Consider the following 24,956-nt stretch of genomic DNA (forward strand, 5'->3'; position numbering starts at 1 on the left):
TGATTGACTGATTGATCCTGTTTTGTTCCTTCTCTAGGTCTATCGTGGGGATGACCATGTATAACCAGGCGACCCAGGAGATAGCCAAACCATCTGAGCTGCTGACCAGTGTCAGGGCCTACATGACTGTGCTCCAGAGCATAGAGAACTATGTTCAGATAGATATCACCAGGGTGTTCAACAACGTGCTGCTGCAGCAGACACAACATCTGGACAGTCACGGAGAACCAACCATCACCAGCCTCTACACCAACTGGTGAGCCCTTAACCTTAACCCCCTAACTCCTTAACCCCCTAACTCCTTAACCCCCTAACTCCTTAACCCCCTAACTCCTTAACCCCCTAACTCCTTAACCCCCTAACTCCTTAACCCCCTAACTCCTTAACCCCCTAACTCCTTAACCCCCTAACTCCTTAACCCCCTAACTCCTTAACCCCCTAACTCCTTAACCCCCTAACTCCTTAACCCCCTAACTCCTTAACCCCCTAACTCCTTAACCCCCCTAACTCCTTACCCCCCTAACTCCTTACCCCCTAACTCCTTACCCCCTAACTCCTTACCCCCCTAACTCCTTACCCCCCTAACTCCTTACCCCCCTAACTCCTTACCCCCCTAACTCCTTACCCCCCTAACTCCTTACCCCCCTAACTCCTTACCCCCCTAACTCCTTACCCCCCTAACTCCTTACCCCCCTAACTCCTTACCCCCCTAACTCCTTACCCCCCTAACTCCTTAACCCCCCTCACTCTTTAACCCCCCTTAACTCTTTAACCCCCTTAACTCCCTAACCTCCTAACACCCTTAACCCAAACCCACCATCACCAGCCTCTACACCAACTGGTACAAGCAATACATTCACAAAACAATATAAATGTCCTCTTTCTGCCTGTCTGTGAATAACAGATTTGATTCCTTGATTCAAACAAACGCAAATAAATGTCCTGTGCGCTGCGATTGAGTTTGAATGGGGATTTCTGCTTGAGCTAACATCCTCGGTGAACCATCAATCAATCAAATTTATTTATGAAGCCTTTCTTACATCAGCTCATGTCACAAAGTGCTGTACAGAAACCCAACCTAAAACCCCAAACAGAAAGCAATGCAGGTGTAGAAGCATGGTGGCTAGGAAAAACTCCCTAGAAAGGCAGGAACCTAGGAAGAAACCTAGAGAGGAACCAGGCTATGAGGGGTGGCCAGTCCTCTTCTGGCTGTGCCAGGTGGAGATTATAACAGAACATGGCCAAGATGTTCAAATGTTCATAGATGACCAGCACGGTCAAATAATAATAATCACAGTAGTTGTCGACGGTGCAACAGGTCAGCACCTCAAGAGTAAATGTCAGTTGGCTTTTCATAGCCGATCATTCAGAGTATCTCTACCGCTCCTGCTGTCTCTAGAGAGTTGAAAACAGCATGTCTGGGACAGGTAGCACGTCAGGTGAACAGGTCAGGGTTCCATAGCCGCAGGCGGAACAGCTGAAACTGGAGCAGAAGCACGACCAGGTGGACTGGGGACAACAAGGAGTCATCAGGCCAGGTAGTCCTGAGGCATGGTCCTAGGGCTCAGGTCCTCCAAGAGAGAGAAAGAAAGAAAGAAAGAGACAATTAGAGAGAGCATACTTAAATTCACACAGGACACTGGATAAGAAAGGAGAAATACTCCAAGAATATAACAGACTGACCCTAGCCCCCGACACAAAAACTGTTGCAGCATAAATACTGGTGGCTGAGACGGGAGGGGTCGGGAGACACTGTGGCCCCGTCCGACGATACCCCCGGACAGGGCCAAACAGGCAGGATATAAGCCCACCCACTTTGCCAAAGCACAGCCCCCACACCACTAGAGGGATACCTCCAACCACCAACTTACCATCCTGAGAGAATGCTGAGTATAGCCCACGAAGATCTCCCCCACGGCATAACCCAAGGGGGGCCAACCCAGACAGGAAGATCACGTCAGTGACTCAACTCACTCTAGTGACGCACCCCTCCTAGGGATAGCATGGAAGAGCACCAGTAAGCCAGTGACTCAGCCCCGTAATAGGGTTTGAGGCAGAGAATCCCAGTGGAGAGAGGGGAACCGGCCAGGCATAGACAGCAAGGGCGATTCATTGCTCCAGTGCCTTTCCGTTCACCTTCACACTCCTGGGCCAGACTACACTCAATCATAGGACCTACTGAAGAGATGACTCTTCAATAAAGACTTAAAGGTCGAGACCGAGTCTGCGTCTCTCACATGGATAGGCAGACCATTCCATAAAAATGGAGCTTTATAGGAGAAAGCCTTGCCTCCAGTTGTTTGCTTAGAAATTCTAGGGACAATAAGGAGGCCTGCGTCTTGTGACTGTAGCATACGTGTAGGTATGTACGGCAGGACCAAATCGGAAAGATATGTAGGAGCAAGCCCATGTAATTCTTTGTAGGTTAGCAGTAAAACCTTGAAATCAGCTCTTGCCTTAATAACAGGAAGACAGTGTAGAGAGGCTAGCACTGGAGTAATATGATCAAATTTTTTGGTTCTAGTTAAGATTCTAGCAGCCATATTTAGCACTAACTGAAGTTTTATTTATTGCTTCATCTGGGTAGCCTGGAAGTAGAGCATTGCAGTAGTCTAACCTAGAAGTGACAAAAGCATGGATTAATTTATCTGCATCATTTTTGGACAGAAAGTTTCTAATTTTTGCAATGTTACGTAGATGGAAAAAAGCTGTCCTTGAAACAGACTTGATATGTTCGTCAAAAGAGATCAGGGTCCAGAGTAACGCCGAGGTCCTTCACAGTTTTATTTAGAGACGACTGTACACCCATCACAATGAATTGTCAGATTCAACAGAAGATCTCTTTGTTTCTTGGGACCTAGAACTAGCATCTCGGTTTTGTCCGAGTTTAAAAGTAGAACATTTGCCGCCATCCACTTCCTTATGTCTGAAACACAGGCTTCCAGGGAGGGGAATTTTGGGGTTTCACCATGTTTCATCGGAATGTACAGATGTCTGTCGTCCGCATAGCAGTGAAAGTTAACATTATGTTTCCGAATGACATCTCCTATAGGTAAAATATATAGTGAAAACAATAGTGGTCCTAAAACAGAGCCTTGAGGAACACCGAAATGTACAGTTGATTTGTCAGAGAACTAACCATCCACAGAGACAAACTGATATATTTTCGACAGATAAGATCTAAACCAGGCCAGAACTTGTCCGTGTAGACCAATTTGGGTTTCCAATATCTCCAAAAGAATGTTGAGATTGATGGTATCAAAAGCAGCACTAAGGTCTAAGAGCACGAGGACAGATGCAGAGCCTCGGGTCTGACGCCATTAAAAGGTAATTTACCACCTTCACAAGTGCAGTTTCAGTGCTATGATGGGGTCTAAAACCAGACTGAAGCGTTTCGTATACATTGTTTGTCTTCAGGAAGGCAGTGAACGTGATCTCTGTGAACATCTGAGAAATTGATTGGTTTGAATCCAAGCCTTGATCATGCCTTCCATTCAATGACGCAGACACCATACATTCTCTTTGTACTACAGGTATCTGGAGACCTTACTGCGCCAAGTAAGTAACGGACACATTGCTTACTTCCCAGCCATGAAGGCTTTTGTCAACCTGCCTACGGAGAACGAGCTAACCTTCAATGCAGAGGAATACTCTGATATCTCAGGTAAGCTTCATTAGTTATATTGTCCTTTTAGACACCATTAGACATTCATGTTACTGAGAGTGAGTCTTCTGATTTACTTTCTAGCATATTTAAACATTGCTTTTTTATAGCCATAGCAGTGTTGGATGACCAAGGAATCACTGACAAAACATTACCATGTCGGAAGGGTTAGGATAAAACAAAAACGCATGTATGTTTGACATTTGTGGACGATAAAGCACCTTAAGTATACAGAAGATGTATACAGAAGAAGACATCTTGTGTTGGTTTAAAGCAGGATGCCAAATTTCCGTTGGATATTTATTGGACAATAAAGTCATCTTATTCCTATCTTTATCTTCTTCTCCTCTTCTCAGAGATGCGGTCCCTGTCAGAGCTGCTGGGGCCCTATGGGATGAAGTTCCTCAGTGAGAGTCTCATGTGGCATATCTCCTCCCAGGTGGCCGAGCTCAAGGTGAGGGGTCATGGAGGTCAGGGGTTACAGGTCGCGGCCCAGAGGTAATCCAGGGTTAACTCAGGGCAGGCTGGGTCATGTTCATTAGGGCACTCCGCCATAGCAAAAAAATATATCTTTTTTTTATTGGTCCAAATAGTCCCATCCCAGTTTATGACCACTTTGTTCCGTTTGGTGCCTAACGAACACGACCCTGGTTTCTCGCTTCTCTAATTCCTAGTGTGCGTCCAAAAGGAGACCCTATGCCCTATATCACGGGTGTCGAACTCATTTTGCCTCAGGGGCTGCATTCGGTCTTCAATGAAGTCCGGAGGGCTGCACTGAATGTTTTAAATATTTCATTGCCAGTGTGCTGGACAGTCAGTAAATTGTATGAATGTAGGTCCATTATCATTTCTACACAGTTTCGATTTGGTTTTACTAATTTTAAAGTATATATATTATTCTTTATTTAATTTTTTACTCAAACCACCCACGGGCTGGATTGGACCTGTATGTTTGACACCCCTGCTCTATATAGTGTACTACTTTTGACCTAGGCCCTATGGCGGTCTCCTATGGGATCTGGTCAAAAGAAGTGCACTATATAGGGAATAGGGTGCCATTTCAGATACTGCCTTGTATGAGCCAATAGAGGTTAGAGGCTCTTTCCAGAAGCAGAGTTTTTTTCCCCTGGAAACAGAACCAGACCCACAGCGGAGCAATTTTGTTGTTTCTTCATTATTCGTTAATGAGGTGTTTCCCAGAGAAGAGCAGAGGCAGTGTGGGTTACTGCTAACCTCTTACTGCTGGCTGACTGACGATGGATCAGGTTCCCAACCCTCACTGAATTTTGGGTAACTAATAAGAATTCTATTTTAAAAAAGAAGACCATGGAATTCTGTAGGGTCGGCAAAATCTTTTTGATTACATCATACACTGAAAAAAAATATATAAAAAATAAACTATAAAAAAATATAAACTCAATATGCAACCATTTCAAAGATTTTACTGAGTTACAGTTCATATAAGTATATCAGTCAATTGAAATAAATCCATTAATCTATGGATTTCACATGACTGGGAATACAAATATGGTGGTTGGTCACAGATGTGTTAAAAAAAAGGTAGGGGCATGGATCAGAAAACCAGTCAGTATCTGGAGTGACTACCATTTGCTGGATATTGGCGGGAACTGAAACACGCTATCGTACACAGCAACCCAGAGCATCCCAAACATGCTCAATTGGTGACATGTCTGGTGAGTATGCAGGCAATGGAAGAACGGGGACATTTTCAGCTTCCAGGAATTGTCTACAGATCCTTGCGACATGGGGCCGTGCGTTATAATGCGGAAACATGAGGTGATGGCGGCGGATGAATAGCACTACAATGGGCCTCAGGATCACGTCACGGTATCCCTTGTGCATTCAAATTGCCATTGTTAAAATACAATTGTGTTTGTTGTCTGTAGCTTATGTCTGCCCATAAAATAACCTCCCCGCATCCAGCAAACCACTTGCCGCCACGACACCATACACGCTGTCTGCCATCTGCCCGGTAAAGTTGAAACCAGGTTTCTTCCGTGAAGATCACACTTCTCCAGCGTGCCACTGGCCATCGAAGGTGAGCATTTTCCCACTGAAGTTGTTTACAACGCCGAACTACAGTCAGGTCAAGACCCTGGTGAGGACAACGAGCACGCAGATGAGCTACCATGAGATGGTTTCTGACAGTTTGTGCAGAGATTCTTCGGTTGTGCAAACCCACAGTTTCATCAGCTGTCTGGGTGGCAGGTGAAGAAGCCGGATGTGGAGGTCCTGGGCAGGCATGGTTACACGTGGTCTGTGCTTGTGAGGCCGCTTAAATGTACTGCCAAATTCTCTAAAATGACGTTGGAGGCGGCTTATGGTAGAAAAATGAACATTACATTCTCTGGAAACAGCTCTGGTGGACATTCCTGCAGTCAGCATGCCAATTGCACACTCCCTCAAAAACACATCTGTGGCATTGTGTTTTGTGACAAAACTGCACATTTTAGTGTCCTTTTGTCCCCAGCACAAGGTGCACCTGTGTAATGATCATGCTGTTTAATTAGCTTATTGATATGCAACACCTGTCAGGCGGATGGAGTATCTTTGCAAAGGAGAAATGCTCACTAACAGGGATGTAAACAAATTTGTGCACCACATTTTTTTCATAAATCTTTTTTTTGTGCGTATGGAACATTTTTGAGATCTTTTATTTCAGCTCATTAAACATGGGACCAACACTTTACATGTTGTGTTTATATTTTTGTTTGGTATATTAGACTGGGACAAAATGGGTTCATGGTAAGTGTTAGGAAAGCCGCTAGCCAGCCTATTGATAAACCTACATCAGAACCAAAATCACTTCAAATAGACGTACTGTACATACGTAGAGCTTTCTGTTCCGTGGCGTATTATTTGGTTAGTGTTGCACTTTAGAGCTGCAAAATCTCTTTGATTAGATTTAGTCTAACTGGGATGAAAAGGTACTATGGTGAGGGACAAAATCAGTCCTTATAGATACACTGCCGTTCAAAAGTTTGGGGTCACTTAGAAATGTCCTTGTTTTTGAAAGAGAAGCACATTTTTTTGTCCATTAAAATAACATGAAATTGATCAGAAATACAGTGTAGACATTGTTAATGTTGTAAATGACTATTGTAGCTGGAAACTTGTTTTATGGAATGTTTACATAGGCGTACAGAGGCCCATTATCATCAACCATCACTCCTGTGTTCCAATGGCATGTTGTGTTAGCTAATCCAATCGTTTTAAAAGGCTAATTGATCATTAGAAAACCATTTTGCAATTATGTTAGCACAGCTGAAAACTGTTGTGCTGATTTTAAAGAATCAATAAAACTGGCCTTCTTTAGACTAGTTGAGTATCTGGAGCATCAGTATTTGTGGGTTCGATTACAGGCTCAAAATGGCCAGAAACAAATAACTTTCTTCTGAAACTCATCAGTCTATTCTTGTTCTGAGAAAGGAAGGCTATTCCATGCAAGAAATTGTAAAAAAACTGAAGATCTCGTACAGCGCTGTGTACTACTCCCTTCACAGAAAATTATAAACTTGGATTAGTTAACACAACGTGCCATTGGAACACAGGAGTGATGGTTGCTGATAATGGGCCTCTGTACGCCTATGTAGATATTCCATAAAAAATCTGCCGTTTTCAGCTACAATAGTCATTTACAACATTAACAATGTCTACACGGTATTTCTGATACATTTCAGGTTATTGTAATGGACAAAAAATGTGCTTTTCTTTCAAAAACAAGGACATTTCTAAGTGACCACAAACTTTTGAATGGTAGTGTGTATTACATGACACTAATGTCTTTATTAGTGTTGCGAAACTGTTTTAGAAGAGTTCTTGTTGGAATGTCATTTACCTAAAGAATGATAATCAATGTTAAATTATTTTATCGTAGCAGACTGACAAAATATTATGCATGTTTTTTCAAACCGGTCTTTTGACCGGTCTCATAGCCTATAATTGGTGGTTTGTTTAGTCCCTAGAGCACACATTGGTGTGTCAATGTAGCTCTGGTACATATTTCTGATTCTCTAACATGCAACGTTTCCCTCCACATCTGAAAGCAATTTGTGAAAATAAAATTGTTTTGGTATCTGATTCACAATCAGATGTAGGAATTAAGCATTGGTTTTATTCAGTCTCTGTCTCTTTTTTGGCGAATAGTCTCAAAGCAAACTGAAGGAGTGGATGACATGTGAGGCATTGCGAGCGGCACACATGACTGTCTCAACATTTCAAAACAATCTTTTGGCTCGTTGCGCCAAGACACCCATCACAGAAAATTCTACACCTCTAATTGTTTTTGATTGTCCCAAATGGCACTCAATTCCCTGCATAGGGCTCTGTAGTGCTCTATATTTTTCTTTCTTTTTATTTCACCTTTATTTAACCAGGTAGCCTAGTTGAGAACAAGTTCTCATTTGCAACTGCGACCTGGCCAAGATAAAGCATAGCAATTCGACACATACAACAACACAGAGTTACACATGGAATAAACAAAACACAGTCAATAATACAGTAGAACAAAATAAAACAAAAAGTCTATATACAGTGAGTGCAAATGAGGTAAGTTAAGGCAATAAATAGGCCATGGTGGCGAAGTAATTACAATATAGCAATTACACACTGGAATGGTAGATGTGCAGAAGATGAATGTGCAAGTAGAGATACTGGGGTGCAAATGAGCAAGATAAATAAATAAATACAGTATGGGATGAGGTAGGTAGATAGATGGGCTGTTTACAGATGGCCTATGTACAGGTGCAGTGATCTGTGAGCTGCTTTGACAGCTGGTGCTTAAAGCTAGTGAGGGAGATATGAGTCTCCAGCTTCAGAGATTTTATAAAGAATAGGGTGCCATTTGGGGGGGACACATTGTAAGATCACAGCATAGTTCAACATCAGGTGATGGTAAGGGCCTTTTCCTGTTGTTCAAACAAAGGGGAAAGTCTTTGGAATTAGGATCCCTAGTTGATTCCCCAAATAATCCCCTCACAACTCAGGTCTATCTCTCTCTATATGCACAGTTGAAGTCGTAAGTTTACATACACCTTAGCCAAATACATTTAAACAACATTTTTCACAAATCCTGACATTTAATCACAGTACAAATTCCCTGTCTTATGTCAGTTAGGATTACCACTTTATTTTAAGAATGTGAAATGTCAGAATAATAGTAGAGAATGATTTATTTCAGCTTTTATTTCTTTCATCACATTCCCAGTGGGTAAGAAGTTTACATACACTCAATTAGTATTTGGTATCATTGCCTTTAAATTGTTTAACTTGGGTCAAATGTTTCAGGTAGCCTTCCACAAGCTTCCCACAATAAGTTGGGTGAATTTTGGGTCATTCCTCCTGACAGAGCTGGTGTAACTGAGTCAGGTTTATAGGCTTCATTGCTCGCACGCACTTTTTCAGTTCTGCCCACACATTTTCTATGGGATTGAAGTCAGGGCTTTGTGATGGCCACTCCAATACCTTGACTTTGTTGTCCTTAAGCCATTTTGCCACAACTTTGGAAGTATTCTTGGGGTCATTGTCTATTTGGAAGACCCATTTGCGACCAAGCTTTAACTTCCTGACTGATGTCTTGAGATGTTGCTTCAATATATCCACATAGTTTTCCTGCCTCATGATGCCATCTATTTTGTGACGTGCACCAGTCCCTCTTGCAGCAAAGCACCCCCACAACATGATGCTGCCACCCCGTGCTTCACGGGTTGGGATGGTGTTCTTCATCTTGCAAGCGTCCCCCTTTTTCCTCCAAACATAACGATGGTCATTATGGCCAAACAGTTCTATTTTTGTTTCATCAGACCAGAGGACATTTCCCCAAATAGTACAATCTTTGTCCCCATGTGCAGTTGCAAACCGTAGTCTGGCTTTTTTATGGTGGTTTTGGAGCAGTGGCTTCTTCCTTGCTGAGAGGCCTTACAGGTTATGTCGATATAGGACTCGTTTTACTGTGGATATAGATACTTTTGTACCCGTTTCTTCCAGCATCTTCACAAGGTTGTTTTACTGTGCTGTTCTGGGATTGATTTGCACTTTTTGCACCAAAGTACGTTCATCTCTAGGAGACAGAACGTGTCTCCTTCCTGAGTGGTATGAAAGCTGCATGGTCCCATGGTGTTTATACTTGCGTACTATTGTTTGTACAGATGAACGTGGTACCTTCAGGCGTTTGGAAATTGGAGGTTCACATACACTCAGGTAGTATTTGGTAGCATTGCCTTTAAATTCTTTAACTTGGGTCAAACATTTCGGGTAGCCTTCCACAAGCTTCCCCCACAATAAGTCGGGTGAATTTTGGCCCATTCCTCCTGATAGAGCTGGTGTAACTGAGTCAGGTTTGTAGGCCTCCGTGTTCGCTGAACAGCTTTTTTCAGTTCTCTCCAAAGATGCTCGATTGGGTTTAAGTCTGGGCTCTGGCTGGGCTACTCAAGGACATTCAGAGACTTGTCCCGAAGCCACTCCTGCATTGTCTTGGCTGTGTGCTTAGGGTCGTTGTCCTGCTGAATGGTGAACCTTCGTCCCAGTCTGAGGTCCTGAGCACTCTGGAGCAGGTTTTCATCAAGGATATCTGTACTTTGCTCCGTTCATCTTTCCCTCGATCCTGACTAGTCTCCCAGTCCCTGCCGCTGAAAAACATCCCCACAGCATGATGCTGCCATCAGCATGTTTCACCGTAGGGATGGTGCCAAGTTTCCTCCTGACGTGATGCTTGGAATTCAGGCCAAAGGGCTCAATCTTGGTTTCATCAGACCAGAGAATCTTGTTTCTCATGTTCTGAGAGTCCTTTAGGTGCCTTTTTGGCAAACTCCAAGCGGGCTGTCATGTGCTTTTTACTGAGGAGTGGCTTCCGTCTGGCCACTCTACCATAAAGGCCTGATTGGTGGAGTGCTGCAGAGATGGTTGTCCTTCTAGAAGATTCTCTCTTCTCCCCTGATTGCTCAGTTTGGTTGGGTGGCCACTGTGTTTTTGGGGACCTTCAAGGCTGCAGATTTTTTTTGGTACCCTTCCCCAGATCTGTGTCTCGACACAGTCCTTTCTCGGATCTCTACGTACAATTCCTTCGACCTCATGGCTTGGTTTTTGCTCTGACATGTACTGTCAACTGTGGGACCTTATATAGACAGGTGTGTGCCTTTGCAAATCATGTCCAATCAATTGATTTTACCACAGGTGGACCCCAATCAAGTAGAAACATCTCAAGGATGATCAATTGAAACAGGATGCACCTGAGCTCAATTTCGAGTCTCATAGCAAAGGGTCTGAATTTACTTAGGTAAATAAGGTCTTTCTGTATTTTTTTTTATTTTTATACATTTGCAAAAAATTCTAAACCTGTTTTCGCTTTGTCATTATGGGGTATTGTGTGTAGATTGATGAGGAAAAAAGTTAATTTAATCAATTTTAGAATAAGGCTGTAACAAAGTGTGGAAAAAGTGAATGTCTGAATACTTTCCAAATGCACTGTATATCTCCCTATTTCTCTTCCTTCCTCTTTCCCTCTCACTTTCCCTCTCACTTTCCCTCTCACTTTCCCTCTCACTTTCCCTCTCACTTTCCCTCTCACTTTCCCTCTCACTTTCCCTCTCACTTTCCCTCTCACTTTCCCTCTCACTTTCCCTCTCACTTTCCCTCTCACTTTCCCTCTCACTTTCCCTCTCACTTTCCCTCTCACTTTCCCTCTCACTTTCCCTCTCACTTTCCCTCTCACTTTCCCTCTCACTTTCCCTCTCACTTTCCCTCACATTCCTACTCCTCTACCTGTCTCCCTCATTCTTCTCCTCTTAAGAAACTGGTGGTGGACAACGTTGAGGTTTTGACCCAGATGAGGACCAGCTTTGACAAGCCTGGAGAAATGGCTGCTCTGTTCAAGAAGCTCTCATGTGGGTACTCTGTCTGTATTTCTACTGGCCTGGTCAGTCTTGCTGTGCCAGACAGACACTAGGCTCAGTGCTGCCAAGGGCCAAATAAGCAACAGATTCATGAATCATTCTCCCATAAATAAAACTGTTATGCGTACCTACCTTTGGTTGTGGTTGCTGAAGGGCAAAAGTAAAATGACTAGAGACATGTCGGTTGTCTGTGAGGCTCACATGTTATTTGTCTTGGTGTTACAGCAGTCGACAGTGTTCTGAAACGGATGACCATCATCGGCGTTATCCTCTCATTCCGATCACTGGCTCAGGAGGCACTCCGAGATGTAAGTCGGCTCTTTAAACCCCCTAAAAGTCAAAGCCTTTGGGGGGGTTCTACTAAGCTAACATGGAATTGTTTTAAGAATGTCATACCGCGGATCATTTAGCTATTTGATTTTGAATTGTAGGACCCCTGTATCAATATAAAAAATATATATTATAATGATAATAATACTGCTATAGCTCATAGAAACACGTTCATGAATGGCAAAACAGAGAGTAAAAAAAGATATCATAACGAATAAGGTTTTAAAGTGTCTGTCCAATATCTAGGAGATATACAAAAGCTCCGAAATTTTAGATGTCTAATTTTTTAGATGTTAACACATATTTAACCCCTTTTTTGGTAGGGGTACCAAACTACTTCCATTCATTTATTTTTACCGGTACAAGGTTACCTTCAGATGAGTCCTGTGACACTTGTGGGTGTCGTAGAGCAAAACGGGGAACACCATCTTGTTTGTGAGAATCTCCTTTCCATGTGGAGTCATATTAGTTTGTAGCCCAAACGGTTCAGAAGCTACAGACAGTAGTTGGCACATTGGCGGTACCGACTTCAGACGTGTCCCTTGGGCAGTGGTATAAAGTACTTAAGTAAAACTACTTTTAAGTACTACTTAAGTAGTTTTTGGGGGTATCTGTACTTTACTATTTATATTTTTGACAACTTTTACTACACTACATTCATAAAGAAAATAATGTGCTTTTTGCTCCATACATTTTACTTGACACCCAAAAGTATTCGTTACATTTTTTTATGCTTAGCAGGACAGGAAAATTGTCTAATTCATGCACTTATCAAGAGAACGTCCTTGGTCATCCCTACTGCCTCTGATCTGGCAGACTCACTAAACACAAATGCTTTGTTTGTAAATTATGTCTGAGTGTTGAACTGTGACCCTGGCTATCCGTAAATTTAAAAAACAAGAACATTTGCTTTGGTTTGCTTAATTTAAGACATTTTAAATGATTTATACTTTTACTTTTGATACTTAACTACATTTAAAATTAGGTACTTTTGAAAATTGGGTGCTTTTTCCACCACTGCCCTTGGGGCTTGTGGAGGTCTTGGATCAAAACGGAAAACACATTGTGTTCGTTTGAGGCCGACATCGGTGGATGCAGTGGATTAAATCGCAGCCCTATGATATCTCTAGCTTAAACAGACAGATTTGTATGGAGATTATTTTATTATGTTAATTATATTGATGCACGGGTGCATCAATCAACTCTAGGGGTTAACTTTCCCCCACTTGATTGGCATCATATATTGACACAATAGAGTACACAATTAGTTGTCTTAAGCTGGTTTCTCATATTTCACCCTGTGCTGAAGTTAGTTAAATCAAATATTTCTGGCTTGGTATTGAGGTAACACATTATCTTGTTCTTGTCAACAGGTGTTGTCGTGCCACATCCCATTCCTGGTGAGCTCAGTGGAGGACTTCAAGGATCACATTCCCAGAGAGACCGACATGAAGGTGAGAGACACAGTAGGACCTTTAAATGATGCTTCATGAGGTCAAGGTTGTGGGTTCAGTTCCCACAAGGATCACATACACTGTACTGTAAATTGCTTTGGATTAAAGCATCTACTAAGTGGCATATATTAGTAATATGATATATAAATGGCTGTTGTGTTTGAAGCAGACTGACTCTCTGATGTCCTGTATGTTGATCATCAGGTGGCCATGAATGTGTATGAGCTGTCCTCTGCAGCAGGCCTGCCCTGTGAGATAGACCCTGCCTTAGTGGTGGCCCTCTCCTCCCAGAAGTCAGGTAAGATAGGACGCGCCATACACTGCTGCATCACACAGCTGATACAACGAAGTCCATTTCTCTGTACGCACCATTGTTGAGGGCGTCTCTATGATTGTGTATTCAATGACATTATTGTTGAATAATGACTAACTGTAACAAGAACACATGTGAACTAGTTTGCTGCACATCTTGGATTTAGTCAATTGGCCATTTCCAATTTCCATTTTGAATTAATGAATATGTTTAGTTGTTGAGCTGAAATGATGATGGCTATCATATGCCTCATAGCCTGAGTTACATGTCCAAACACTGTGTATAGGGATGACTGACTCGCTGTTGAAATCTCAGAGTTTGAAAATAAATCTGTTAATAATGGCAAAGAGAGAGAGCGTTGGACAAGCATTAGAACTACGTTCCCTGCTGTAGTCATGTATCAAACCAATGTTTTCATAAATTAAAAATAAATACGTCCTGTCAATATTTCATAATCGCAACAGATCTGCCAGGCTTTGTTTAGGTAATGTTTTAACCCCCCCAGCACCCCTGAGAGACGTGTTACTTAACAGCACATGTTGATGCTTATACACACTGGTATTAGTTTCATGTCATGCAGCCATATCCACAAAGTGCTGTCCATTCCATGTGTGCGTTCCTTCACTTTTTCCACATTTTGTTACGTTACAGCCTTATTCTAAAATGTATTAAATAAAAAAATGTCCTCATCAATCTACACACAATACCCCATAATGACAGGTTTTTAGAAATGTTTGCAAAATTATATATCTACAACTTGATTGGAGTCCACCTGTGGTAAATTCAATTGATTGGACATGATTTGGAAAGGCACACACCTGTCTATATAAGGTCCCACAGTTGACAGTTCATGTCAGAGCAAAAACCAAGACATGAGGTAGAAGGAATTGTCCGTAAAGCTCCGAGACAGGATTGTGTCAAGGCACAGATCTGGGGAAGGGTTCCAAAAAATATCTTAAGCATTAACGGTCCCCAAGGACACAGTGGCCTCCATCAATCTCAAATGGAAGAAGTTTGGGAACACCACGACTCTTCCTAGAGCTGGCCGACCGGCCAAACTGAGCAATCGGTGGAGAAGATCCTTGGTCAGGGACGTGACCAATAACCCGATGGTCACTCTGACAGAGCTCCAGAGTTTCTCTGTGGAGTTGGGAGAACCTTCCAGAAGGACAACCATCGCTGCCGCATTCCACCAATCAGGCCTTTATGGTAGAGTGGCCAGACGGAAGCCACTCCTCAGTAAAAGGCACATGACAGCCCGCTTTTAGTTTGCCAAAAGGCACCTAAAGGACTCTCAGACCATGAGAAACAAGATTCTCTGGTCTGATGAAACCAAAATTGAGCTCTTTGGCCTGAATGCCAAGTGTCACGTCTGGAGAAAACCTGGCACCATGAACGGAGCAAAGTACAGAGAGATCCTTGATGAAAACCTGCACCGGAGCACTCAGGCCTGCAGACTGGGGCGAAGGTTCACCTTCCAACAGGACAATGACCCTAAGCACACAGCCAAGACAACGCAGGAGTGGCTTCGGGACAAGTCTCTGAATGTCCTTGAGTGGCCCACCCAGCCTGGAATTGAGCCCGATCAAACATCTCTGAAGTGACCTGAAAATAGCTGTGCAGCAACACTCCCCATCCAACCTGACAGAGCTTGAGAAGATCTGCAGAGAAGAATGGGAGAAACTCTCCAAATACAGGTGTGCCAAGTCTGTAGCGTCATACCCAAGAAGACGTGAGGCTTTAATAGCTGCCAAAGGTGCTTCAACAAAGTACAAAGTAAATGGTCAGAATACTTATGTAAATGTAATATTTCAGTTTAGGTTTTAGTTTTTTATTACAAAAATATCTAAACCTGTTTTTACTTTGTCATTATGGGGTATTATTTGTAGATTGAGGGGAAAATAACTATTTAATCGATTTTAGAATTAGGCTGTAACTTAACAAAATGTGGAAAAAGTCAAGGGGTCTTAATACTTTCCGAATGCACTCTATGTCCCAAATGTTACCCTATTCCCAGAGATTCCTCTGTTTGCATCCCAAATGGCACCCTATCCCCTGTATAGGTGTCTGGTCAAAAGTAGTGCACTATATAGGGAATAGGGTGCCATTTGGGACGAAGCCACTGGCTCTCCTCAAGTTCCCAGCCTCTCTCTGTTGCTCTAAGGAAAATACTCAATAACATGGCTTTAACTCTGTCAGAGCCATTAAGAGCCCTCCAGGCCTTTTGGCCAGCGAGACATTTCTATTATGCCCCTGCTGTTCTTATACAAACCTCTGTTTAATATCAAAATAGTTATCAACCCTCAACTTCATCTCCTAGGATGCAAATAGCACTCTTTTCACTATGTAGTGCACTACTTTTGAACAGGGCCCATAGGGAGACCCATAAGGGTCTGGTCAAAAGTAGTGCAATATAGAGAATAGGGTGCCATTTGGGAGGCACTCCTACCCCATGTTGGGTCCACATAGTTGAATCATCTCCCAGTGTTGTCCTGTTAATATAAATTACAGTAAATTACGGAGCCTTATTGCAGTTTGTCTTGGCTAGAGGGTCTTCGTGTTCAGATAATATCCAAATTGGATCCCCCCGATTTCCCCCAAACTGCTATTTTTTGAATATTTTTTTTCTCTCTATGTCATGATGCCAAGATAAAGGCGTGCTGTTAAGCTGTCATGGTGATGGTTTAACAGACATTTCCTTTCTTTGGTAACAGAGAACATCAGTCCTGAGGAGGAGTACAAGATAGCGTGCCTGCTGATGGTCTTTGTGGCGGTCTCTATGCCCACCTTGGCAAGCAACGTCATGTCCCAGTATAGCCCTGCTATTGAAGGTACCTGTTTTTAGAAACATGAAGTAAATGTTCCATGTACATTTTATGTCTATTTGTTGTTATACTTGACATACAGTAATAAGATGTCTTAAGGACCTTTTATGTTCATTTGTTGTTACATGTATATGGATTGATGTGGTTTAGTCTCAAGTTAACATTGTAGAAAGATATAGTAGATAGTTTTACCCGTAGTGTTTAAAGACATATTTGAGACACTAATATCTACTTGTCTGTCATCCTTTCACAGGTCACTGCAACAACATCCACTGTCTGGCTAAAGCTATAAACCAGATCGCTGCAGCTTTATTCACCATCCACAAGGGCAGCATCGAGGACCGCCTCAAAGAGTTCCTCGCAGTACGTTTTGTAGTGATAGTCCATTTGGTTTATACCACACATTTCTCTCCACCCTTTCTTATTATTTATTATAAGCAGCGCTCTTCTTTCATCTGTTTTCTATTTCATCTCTGGTGGGTTTTCCAAAATGCTAGCGAGTGTATGCTAAATGGCACACTTCCCTATACAGTGCACTTCTTTTGGGCCCTGGAATAGGGTGCTATTTGGGACAGAGCCAAGGCCGTGTAAGAATATATTACACACAGCGTGGGAGGAGGCAGGATATTTATTTTATTTCATTTTTTATTTTCATGACCGGGATTGATAAACATTAATGTTCCATAAACCTTCTGTGATTCGAAATCATTTTTTATTTTAATATCTGAAATGAATTTTCCTGGTTGCCGGGGTTTTTTCTGCATCGCTGAGGAGGAGGGTACAGCATACCACCAACCTTGTTTTCCCCTCTGTGTTTCCATTGGAATTATTCCTCATAAAATGTTCTCTTACTTTGTATTGCGCTCCAATATTGTATTACTACAACAGTGTTAAAATACTTAATGCTGTTTCCAGTCTGATACCATGTGAGATGCAGCCCAAGCCCCATCCTCTTTGAAACCCTGCAGTGTTTAGTTAAAATCCAAGAGGCAAGGTTACAGTGGTAGACTTTAAATGTCTGGTAACATTGTGCTTTAAATGTCTGGTAACATTGTGCTTTAAATGTCTGGTAACATTGTGCTTTAAATGTCTGGTAACATTGTGCTTTAAATGTCTGGTAACATTGTGCTTTAAATGTCTGGTAACAATGTCTGGTAACATTGTGCTTTAAATGTCTGGTAACATTGTGCTTTAAATGTCTGGTAACATTGTGCTTTAAATGTCTGGTAACATTGTGCTTTAAATGTCTGGTAACATTGTGCTTTAAATGTCTGGTAACATTGTGCTTTAAATGTCTGGTAACATTGTGCTTTAAATGTCTGGTAACATTGTGCTTTAAATGTCTGGTAACATTGTGCTTTAAATGTCTGGTAACATTGTGCTTTAAATGTCTGGTAACATTGTGAAACTGATAGAAGAGACAAAAGTGCTTCTATACATTTGGGACCGGTTTCCCCAGACAGATAAATCTTACAGGACAAAAAGTTTGAGTTTGCTGTTTAGTTCAGAAATAGGATGTCTGGGAAACCGGCTCTCGGTGTGAGAGTTGTTCTTAAAGTTTTCTCCGGTGCAGCTTGGTGACTTGTAGAAACATTGTGAAAAGACACCATTCTTTCAGTGTTAAAGTTTACATTTGACATTTGAGTCATTTAGAAGACAATCTTATCCAGAGTGACTTACAGGAGCAATTAGGGTTAACCTGTTGAGGACAGACGTTCCGCTAGCGGAACCCCGTTCCAGCCAATGGCATGGCACGGCGCGAAATACAAAACCAACTAAAATACCACAATTAAATTTTCTCAAACAATCAACTATTTTACACCATTTTAAAGATAAGATTCTCGTTAATCTAACCACATTGTCCGATTTCAAAAAGGCTTTACAGCGAAAGCAAAACATTAGATTATGTTAGGAGAGTACATAGACACAAATAATCACACAGCCATTTTCCAAGCAAGCATATATGTCACATAAACCCAAACCACAGCTAAATGCAGCACTAACCTTTGATCTTCATCAGATGACACTCCTAGGACATTATGTTATACAATACATGCATGTTTTGTTCAATCAAGTTCATATTTATATCAAAAAACAGCTTTTTACTTTAGCATGTGATGTTCAGAACTAGCATACCCACCGAAAACTTCCGGTGAATTTACTACATTACTCATGATAAACGTTGACAAAATACATAATTATTTTAAGAATTATCGATACAGAACTCCTTTATGCAATCGCTATGTCCGATTTTAAAATAGCTTTTCGGCGAAAGCACATTTTGCAATATTCTGAGTACATAGCTCGGCCATCACGGCTAGCTATTTTGACATCCGCCAACTTCGGGGTCACCTAAACTCAGAATTACTATTAGAAAAATTGGATTACCTTTGCTGTTCTTTGTCAGAATGCACTCCCAGGACTTCTACTTCAACAACAAATGTTGTTTTGGTTCCAAATAATCCATAGTTATATCCAAATACCTCCGTTTTGTTCGTTCGTTCAGGTCACTATCCGAAGGGTAACGCGCGAGCGCATTTCGTGACAAAAAAATTCTAAATATTCCATTACCGTACTTAGAAGCATGTCAAATGCTGTTTAAAATCAATTTTTATGCTATTTTTCTCGTAAAATAACGATAATATTCCAACCGGGCAACGTTGTATTCATTCAAAGGCTGAAAGAAAAAAATGGAGAAGTCTCGTGAATGCGCATCTCCAGTCTCACTGTCCCCAGGCTGACCACTTACAAACTCTGCTGCTGTACTTTGCCCAGAGACAGCAGACACCCCATTCCACTTTCTGGCAGCTTTAGATAGCCAATGGAAGCCTTAGAAAGGGTCACGTTACAGCACAGATGCTGTAATGTCGATAGAGATGCAACAGAAGAACAACAAATTGTCAGACAGGGCACTTCCTGTATGGAATCTTCTCAGGTTTTGGCCTGCCATATGAGTTCTGTTATACTCACAGACACCATTCAAACAGTTTTAGAAACTTTAGAGAGTTTTCTATCCAAATCTACTAATTATATGCATATTCTAGTTTCTGGGCAGGAGTAGTAACCAGATTAAATCGGGTACGTTTTTTATCCGGCCGTGAAAATACTGCCCCCTATCCCAAAGAAGTTAAGTGCCTTGCTCAAGGGAACATCGACATTTTGGTTACTGGCACAACACTCTTAACCGCTAGGCTATCTGCCACCCCATTTTGAAGTTGTTCTTAAAGCTTCTAGTTCTTTACCATTCTTCCACACAGTCAGTTGAAACTGATTTAAACTGTTCTCTCTCCCGTGCAGCTTGCCTCCTCCAGTTTGCTGAAGATCGGCCAGGAGACTGACAAAACCACAACAAGGAACAGAGAATCTGTCTACTTGCTCCTGGATATGGTGAGTCACATACTGTATGGATGAGTCCCAAATGGCATCCTATTCCCTATATAGTGCACTACTATATAGGGCCCTATAGGCCATGGTCAAAAGTAGTGCAGTATATAGGGAATAGGGTGCCATTTGGGATGCAGATTAGTGTTCTATTTTAACCCTTTTATTTACCTGGAAGTCCCATTTAGGTCAGAAGAAATGTTTCCCAAGGGAGACCTGGGAAATTAATTTAGGAGAGAGTCCTATACTAAAAATGTATGATACTATATCAAAACGAATGACTAAGAGTTGCAGTTTCATAAAGTTAGGCTTATTAAATAAGGATTACAATAGTCCAAGTAGATTGGAGTTTTTTTTTACTTTGAACTTGACATGCATTATGACTAAGCTAGCCATCATCTAACACATTGTCACATCATCTAATTATCATCTAGCCATCATCTAACACATGTAATATAGCAGTTGGTTCCAAGGTCAACATTCTCACTAGCATTGGCCAGCCCAAAGTAGAAAGAAAGTAAGAGAATCGCATAACCTCTTTGTACTGGAAAATGAACAGAGCACTATTTTCTTTCTGACTGTATTGAAAATTACATATGCAGTCATGCATACACATGTATGGTCTTTTGATCAGAGAGGCTTACTCATTGGTCTGTGGGATTTGCTTTCCATTGAAGAATAATCTACAGGAGGGAGGTTGTTGAATAGAAAGACAACTATAATGGAAAGAAGGAAGAATCAGCCACAGTCTTTATCCTGCAGTGGACCTGGCATAAGATAGAACACACACACGGACGCACACACACACACACACACACACACACACCCTTCTGCCTTATCCATGGGGCTACTCTGCCCCGATAACATAGAGAACAAGGCAAGAACACAAAAGTGTGATTAAACTTCATCTGCATCCCAAATGGCACCCTATTCCCTATATAGTGCACTACTTTTGACCAGAGCCGTATGTGGGCCCTGGTCAAAAGTTGTGCACTTATATAGGGAATAGGGTGACATTTGGGATGCAACCTATGTGTAACTTTGTTCTCACAGTGTTTATTTTGGGTTGTATCCTTATCCATCCATGTGTTTTCTCTACCAGATTGTGCAGGAGTCCCCATTCCTGACCATGGACCTTCTGGAGTCCTGCTTCCCATATGTGCTGCTCCGTAACGCATACCACGCCGTCTACAAGCAGAGTGTGCCTTCCTCCACCTGAGAGCCCTGAGAGGTGAAAAGAGGCTGGAGAGGAGGGGGAGAGGAGGAGGAGGAGAGACTAGAGAGGAGGAGGAGAGACTAGAGAGGAGGAGGAGAGACTAGAGAGGAGGAGGAGAGACTAGAGAGGAGGAGGAGGAGGAGGAGAGACTAGAGAGGAGGAGGAGGAGAGACTAGAGAGGAGGAGGAGGAGGAGAGACTAGAGAGGAGGAGGAGGAGAGACTAGAGAGGAGGAGAGGCCAGAGAGGAGGAGGAGGAGGAGAGACTAGAGAGGAGGAGGAGGAGGAGAGACTAGAGAGGAGGAGAGACTAGAGAGGAGGAGGAGGAGGAGAGACTAGAGAGGAGGAGAGACTAGAGAGGAGGAGGAGGAGAGGCTAGAGAGGAGGAGGAGAGGCTAGAGAGGAGGAGGAGGAGGAGAGGCTAGAGAGGAGGAGGAGGAGGAGAGGCTAGAGAGGAGGAGGAGGAAGAGAGGAGGAGAGACTAGAGAGGAGGAGGAGGAGAGGCTAGCGAGAGAGAGGCAGGGAGCGAGAGAGGCAGGGAGCGAGAGAGGCAGGGAGCGAGAGAGGCAGGGAGGCTAGAGAGAGAGAGAGGCAGGGAGGCTAGAGAGAGAGAGAGAGAGAGAGGCAGGGAGGCTAGCGAGAGAGAGAGAGAGGCAGGGAGGCTAGCGAGAGAGAGAGAGAGAGAGAGAGAGAGAGGCAGGGAGGCTAGCGAGAGAGAAGGAGAGAGGCAGGGAGGCTAGCGAGGGAGAGGGGCAGGGAGGCTAGTGAGAGAGAGGCAGGGAGGCTAGCAGAGAGAAAGAGAGACAGGTGGGGAGGCTCGCTGCCTAGCGAGAGAAAGAGGTTTTGTCTGGAGCCTTAGCTTGCAGAGAGTGAAGAAGACAACACCAGGGGCTGTATGTATCAAGCTTCTCAGAGTAGGAGTGCTAATTTGAGATCAGTTTTGCCTTTTAGATCACAATTAAGAAGATTTAATATTTTATTTGGATCCCACTGATAATCTCTTCCTGGAGTCCAAACAGGAAACAAAACAACAAATAGAATACATAAAATACATAATATACATAATACACTACTTAATACAATGCAGAATACACTACATAATACAATAGTTAATACACTACAGAATACACTACAGAATACAATACTTAAACAATACTTAATACAATGCAGAATACACTACAGAATACAATACGTAATACAATCCAGAATACACTACATAATACAATACTTAATACAATCCAGAATACACTACATAATACAATACTTAATACACTACAGAATACACTACATAATACAATACTTAATACAATCCAGAATACACTACATAATACAATACTTAATACAATGCAGAATACACTACATAATACAATACTTAATACAATCCAGAATATAATACAAAATGTATAAAAATGTCTATCTCTTTACAGTCCCCGTCGTGCCGTAAGGTGTTCTTTTATCCATTTTTTAAATCTGGTATTATTGCTAGTTTGAGTTACCCGGGGTGGTAGAGAGGTCCATGTAGTCATGGCTCTATTTAATACTGTGTGTTTCCCAGTCTCTGTTCTGGACCTGGGGACTGTGAAGAGACCTCTGGCTGCATGTCTTGTGTTGTACCAATGAGTGTCCGAACTATGTGCCAACTGCTTGAACAAACAGTCTGATACCTTTAACCAATCAACACCTGGCAAAAAAAGACTTTGAGCCAAGAGAGATTGACATGCATACCACTGACATCTGCCCTCTGTGTACATTTTCAGTGCAATATGTGCTGCTCTGTTCTGGATCAACTGTAATTTTCCTATGTCCTGCTTTGCCGCACATGACTACACAACTGGGCAGTAGTCCAGGTGCGACAAAACTAGGGCCTGTAGGACCTGTCTGGTTGATTTCGATGTCAAGAAAGCAGAGCAACTTCTTATCATGAACAGAACTCTTCCCATTTTAGCAACCATTTAGTCTATATGTTTTGACCATGACAGCTTGCTAGCTAGGGTTACACCCAGCAGTTACGTGGACAGGGGACCTGATCCTAGATCAGAACTCCTACTCTGAGAGGCTTGATACACGCAGGCAGCCCCAGAGCCCTATACTGAGAATAGAAATATATGGCTCTGGACAACTTGAGAGTCTGATATGATGATGTGACCATTGTGGGTGTGCTGTGTTTCATCTTCAGTCTTAAAGAAAACAAAAATAATATTATTGGTTTTGTGGGATCAAGGTTTTTTCTTTTCACCCAGTTTTATGAATGAATAATTTGTTTACTTAAATGAATCTGATGTAAGTTTTGTTGACAATGATCAGTGGTAAACTACTACTTCATTCATTTTTGAATACTGTCTTAGTCTTTCAGTTTCTAAATATTGAATGGGTTAAATGTAACACTAAAATTGCTATTAAGGGTAAAGTGCAGCATTGCCATGTGCAAAACTAATTGCAGATTTTTGGGGAAATGATGATCCACAGTTATTCCATTCACCATCATCATCTGTTGATTATTACAGTATGTGTATCTGTGAATTTGTGTTAATTACATTCTTGTGTTCTTTTGAGATATTTGCCAAATTGTTGAGAAACCATAGCATTTTATATTATTTGGAGCTAAAATGTTGGTATTAAACTTAAATATTATGAAAAGTGGTAACAGATGGTTAATATTTGTATAAAGCATAGAATAATTTTTTAACTAAATGCCTCATTGGCATAACCACTCCATTGTACCTGTCTGTATGGTATATAATAAACATTCTTTCATATTTATTGAATGTTAATAAATAGCTCTCCTTTTACCACTTTTATATGTTTTCAATGTTTCAATGAACAGTGTATCCTCCATAACGTGACAAATAAATCTTAGTCTATATCCACTTACTGGCCTAATGTGTCATTATTATTGTTTTGTTGTTGACATGTTTGAATCTAAACTTCAGCACACAAAATGCTATACATAGACAGACATACAGTACTACGATTAGCCTAATCATTTTAACTTGAGTTTGCATTTGAGACATTAGTTTAGATAAATGTCCACAAAAGTTCAAGCTGTCACACTTGGCAGCTAATTGTCAAACTCACATCTGATCTGATTGTCTGATTGTGTTATTGAGTTGGCTTCTCAGTGTATTCTGAAACAAAGGTTGTCTAGAACTTGAAGGTCTTTCCTAGAACAGTTGTATTTTTGTAGTCACTTGTTTCGTGCTTCTTTTTTTTCTTTTTTTGCTGTCAAAATATTAGTGGGGAAGTGTTCCTTTGCCCTGAGGGTCCCGGCCAGCAAATCAAGTCAAATTTATTTATATAGCCCTTCGTATATCAGCTGAAATCTCAAAGTGCTGTACAGAAACCCAGCCTAAAACCCCAAACAGCAAGCAATGCATGTGAAAGAAGCACGGTGGCTAGGAAAAACTCCCTAGGAAAAACTCCCTAGAAAGGCCAAAAACCTAGGAAGAAACCTAGAGAGGAACCAGGCTATGAGGGGTGGCCAGTCCTCTTCTGGCTGTGCCGGGTGGATATTATAACAGAACATGGTCAAGATGTTAAAATGTTCATAAATGACCAGCATGGTCAAATAATAATAGAGTAGTTGTCGAGGGTGCAACAAGCACATCCGGTGAACAGGTCAGGGTTTCGTAGCCGCAGGCAGAACAGTTGAAACTGGAGCAGCAGCATGGCCAGGTGGACTGGGGACAGCAAGGAGTCATCATGCCAGGTAGTCCTGAGGCATGGTCCTAGGGCTCAGGTCCTCCGAGAGAGAGAAAGAAAGAAAGAGAGAAGAGAGAATTAGAGAGAGCATATTTACATTCACACAGGACACCGGATAAGACAAGAGAACACTCCAGATGTCACAGACTGACCCTAGCCCCCCGAC

General features: G+C 42.0%; 1 protein-coding gene across 8 annotated transcripts in view; it reads left to right on the forward strand.

The window, feature by feature from the left end:
• LOC115155666 (nck-associated protein 1) overlaps positions 1–21,143 on the forward strand; it is a 78,626-nt gene extending 57,483 nt beyond the window's left edge. For all 8 annotated transcript variants that reach the window (XM_029702525.1, XM_029702522.1, XM_029702524.1 and 5 more), the window contains 11 exons: positions 38–256; positions 3,534–3,664; positions 4,021–4,118; positions 11,472–11,565; positions 11,800–11,882; positions 13,278–13,358; positions 13,563–13,656; positions 16,386–16,502; positions 16,750–16,859; positions 19,794–19,883; positions 20,980–21,143. In XM_029702525.1, the coding sequence (XP_029558385.1) occupies positions 38–256; positions 3,534–3,664; positions 4,021–4,118; positions 11,472–11,565; positions 11,800–11,882; positions 13,278–13,358; positions 13,563–13,656; positions 16,386–16,502; positions 16,750–16,859; positions 19,794–19,883; positions 20,980–21,096 (1,234 nt within the window). In that variant the 3' untranslated portion in view covers positions 21,097–21,143. The remainder of the gene's footprint in view (positions 1–37; positions 257–3,533; positions 3,665–4,020; positions 4,119–11,471; positions 11,566–11,799; positions 11,883–13,277; positions 13,359–13,562; positions 13,657–16,385; positions 16,503–16,749; positions 16,860–19,793; positions 19,884–20,979) is intronic.
• Positions 21,144–24,956: the final 3,813 nt, after the last annotated feature.

This window comes from Salmo trutta, chromosome 20 (assembly GCF_901001165.1).
Source record: "Salmo trutta chromosome 20, fSalTru1.1, whole genome shotgun sequence".
NCBI lineage: Eukaryota > Metazoa > Chordata > Actinopteri > Salmoniformes > Salmonidae > Salmo > Salmo trutta.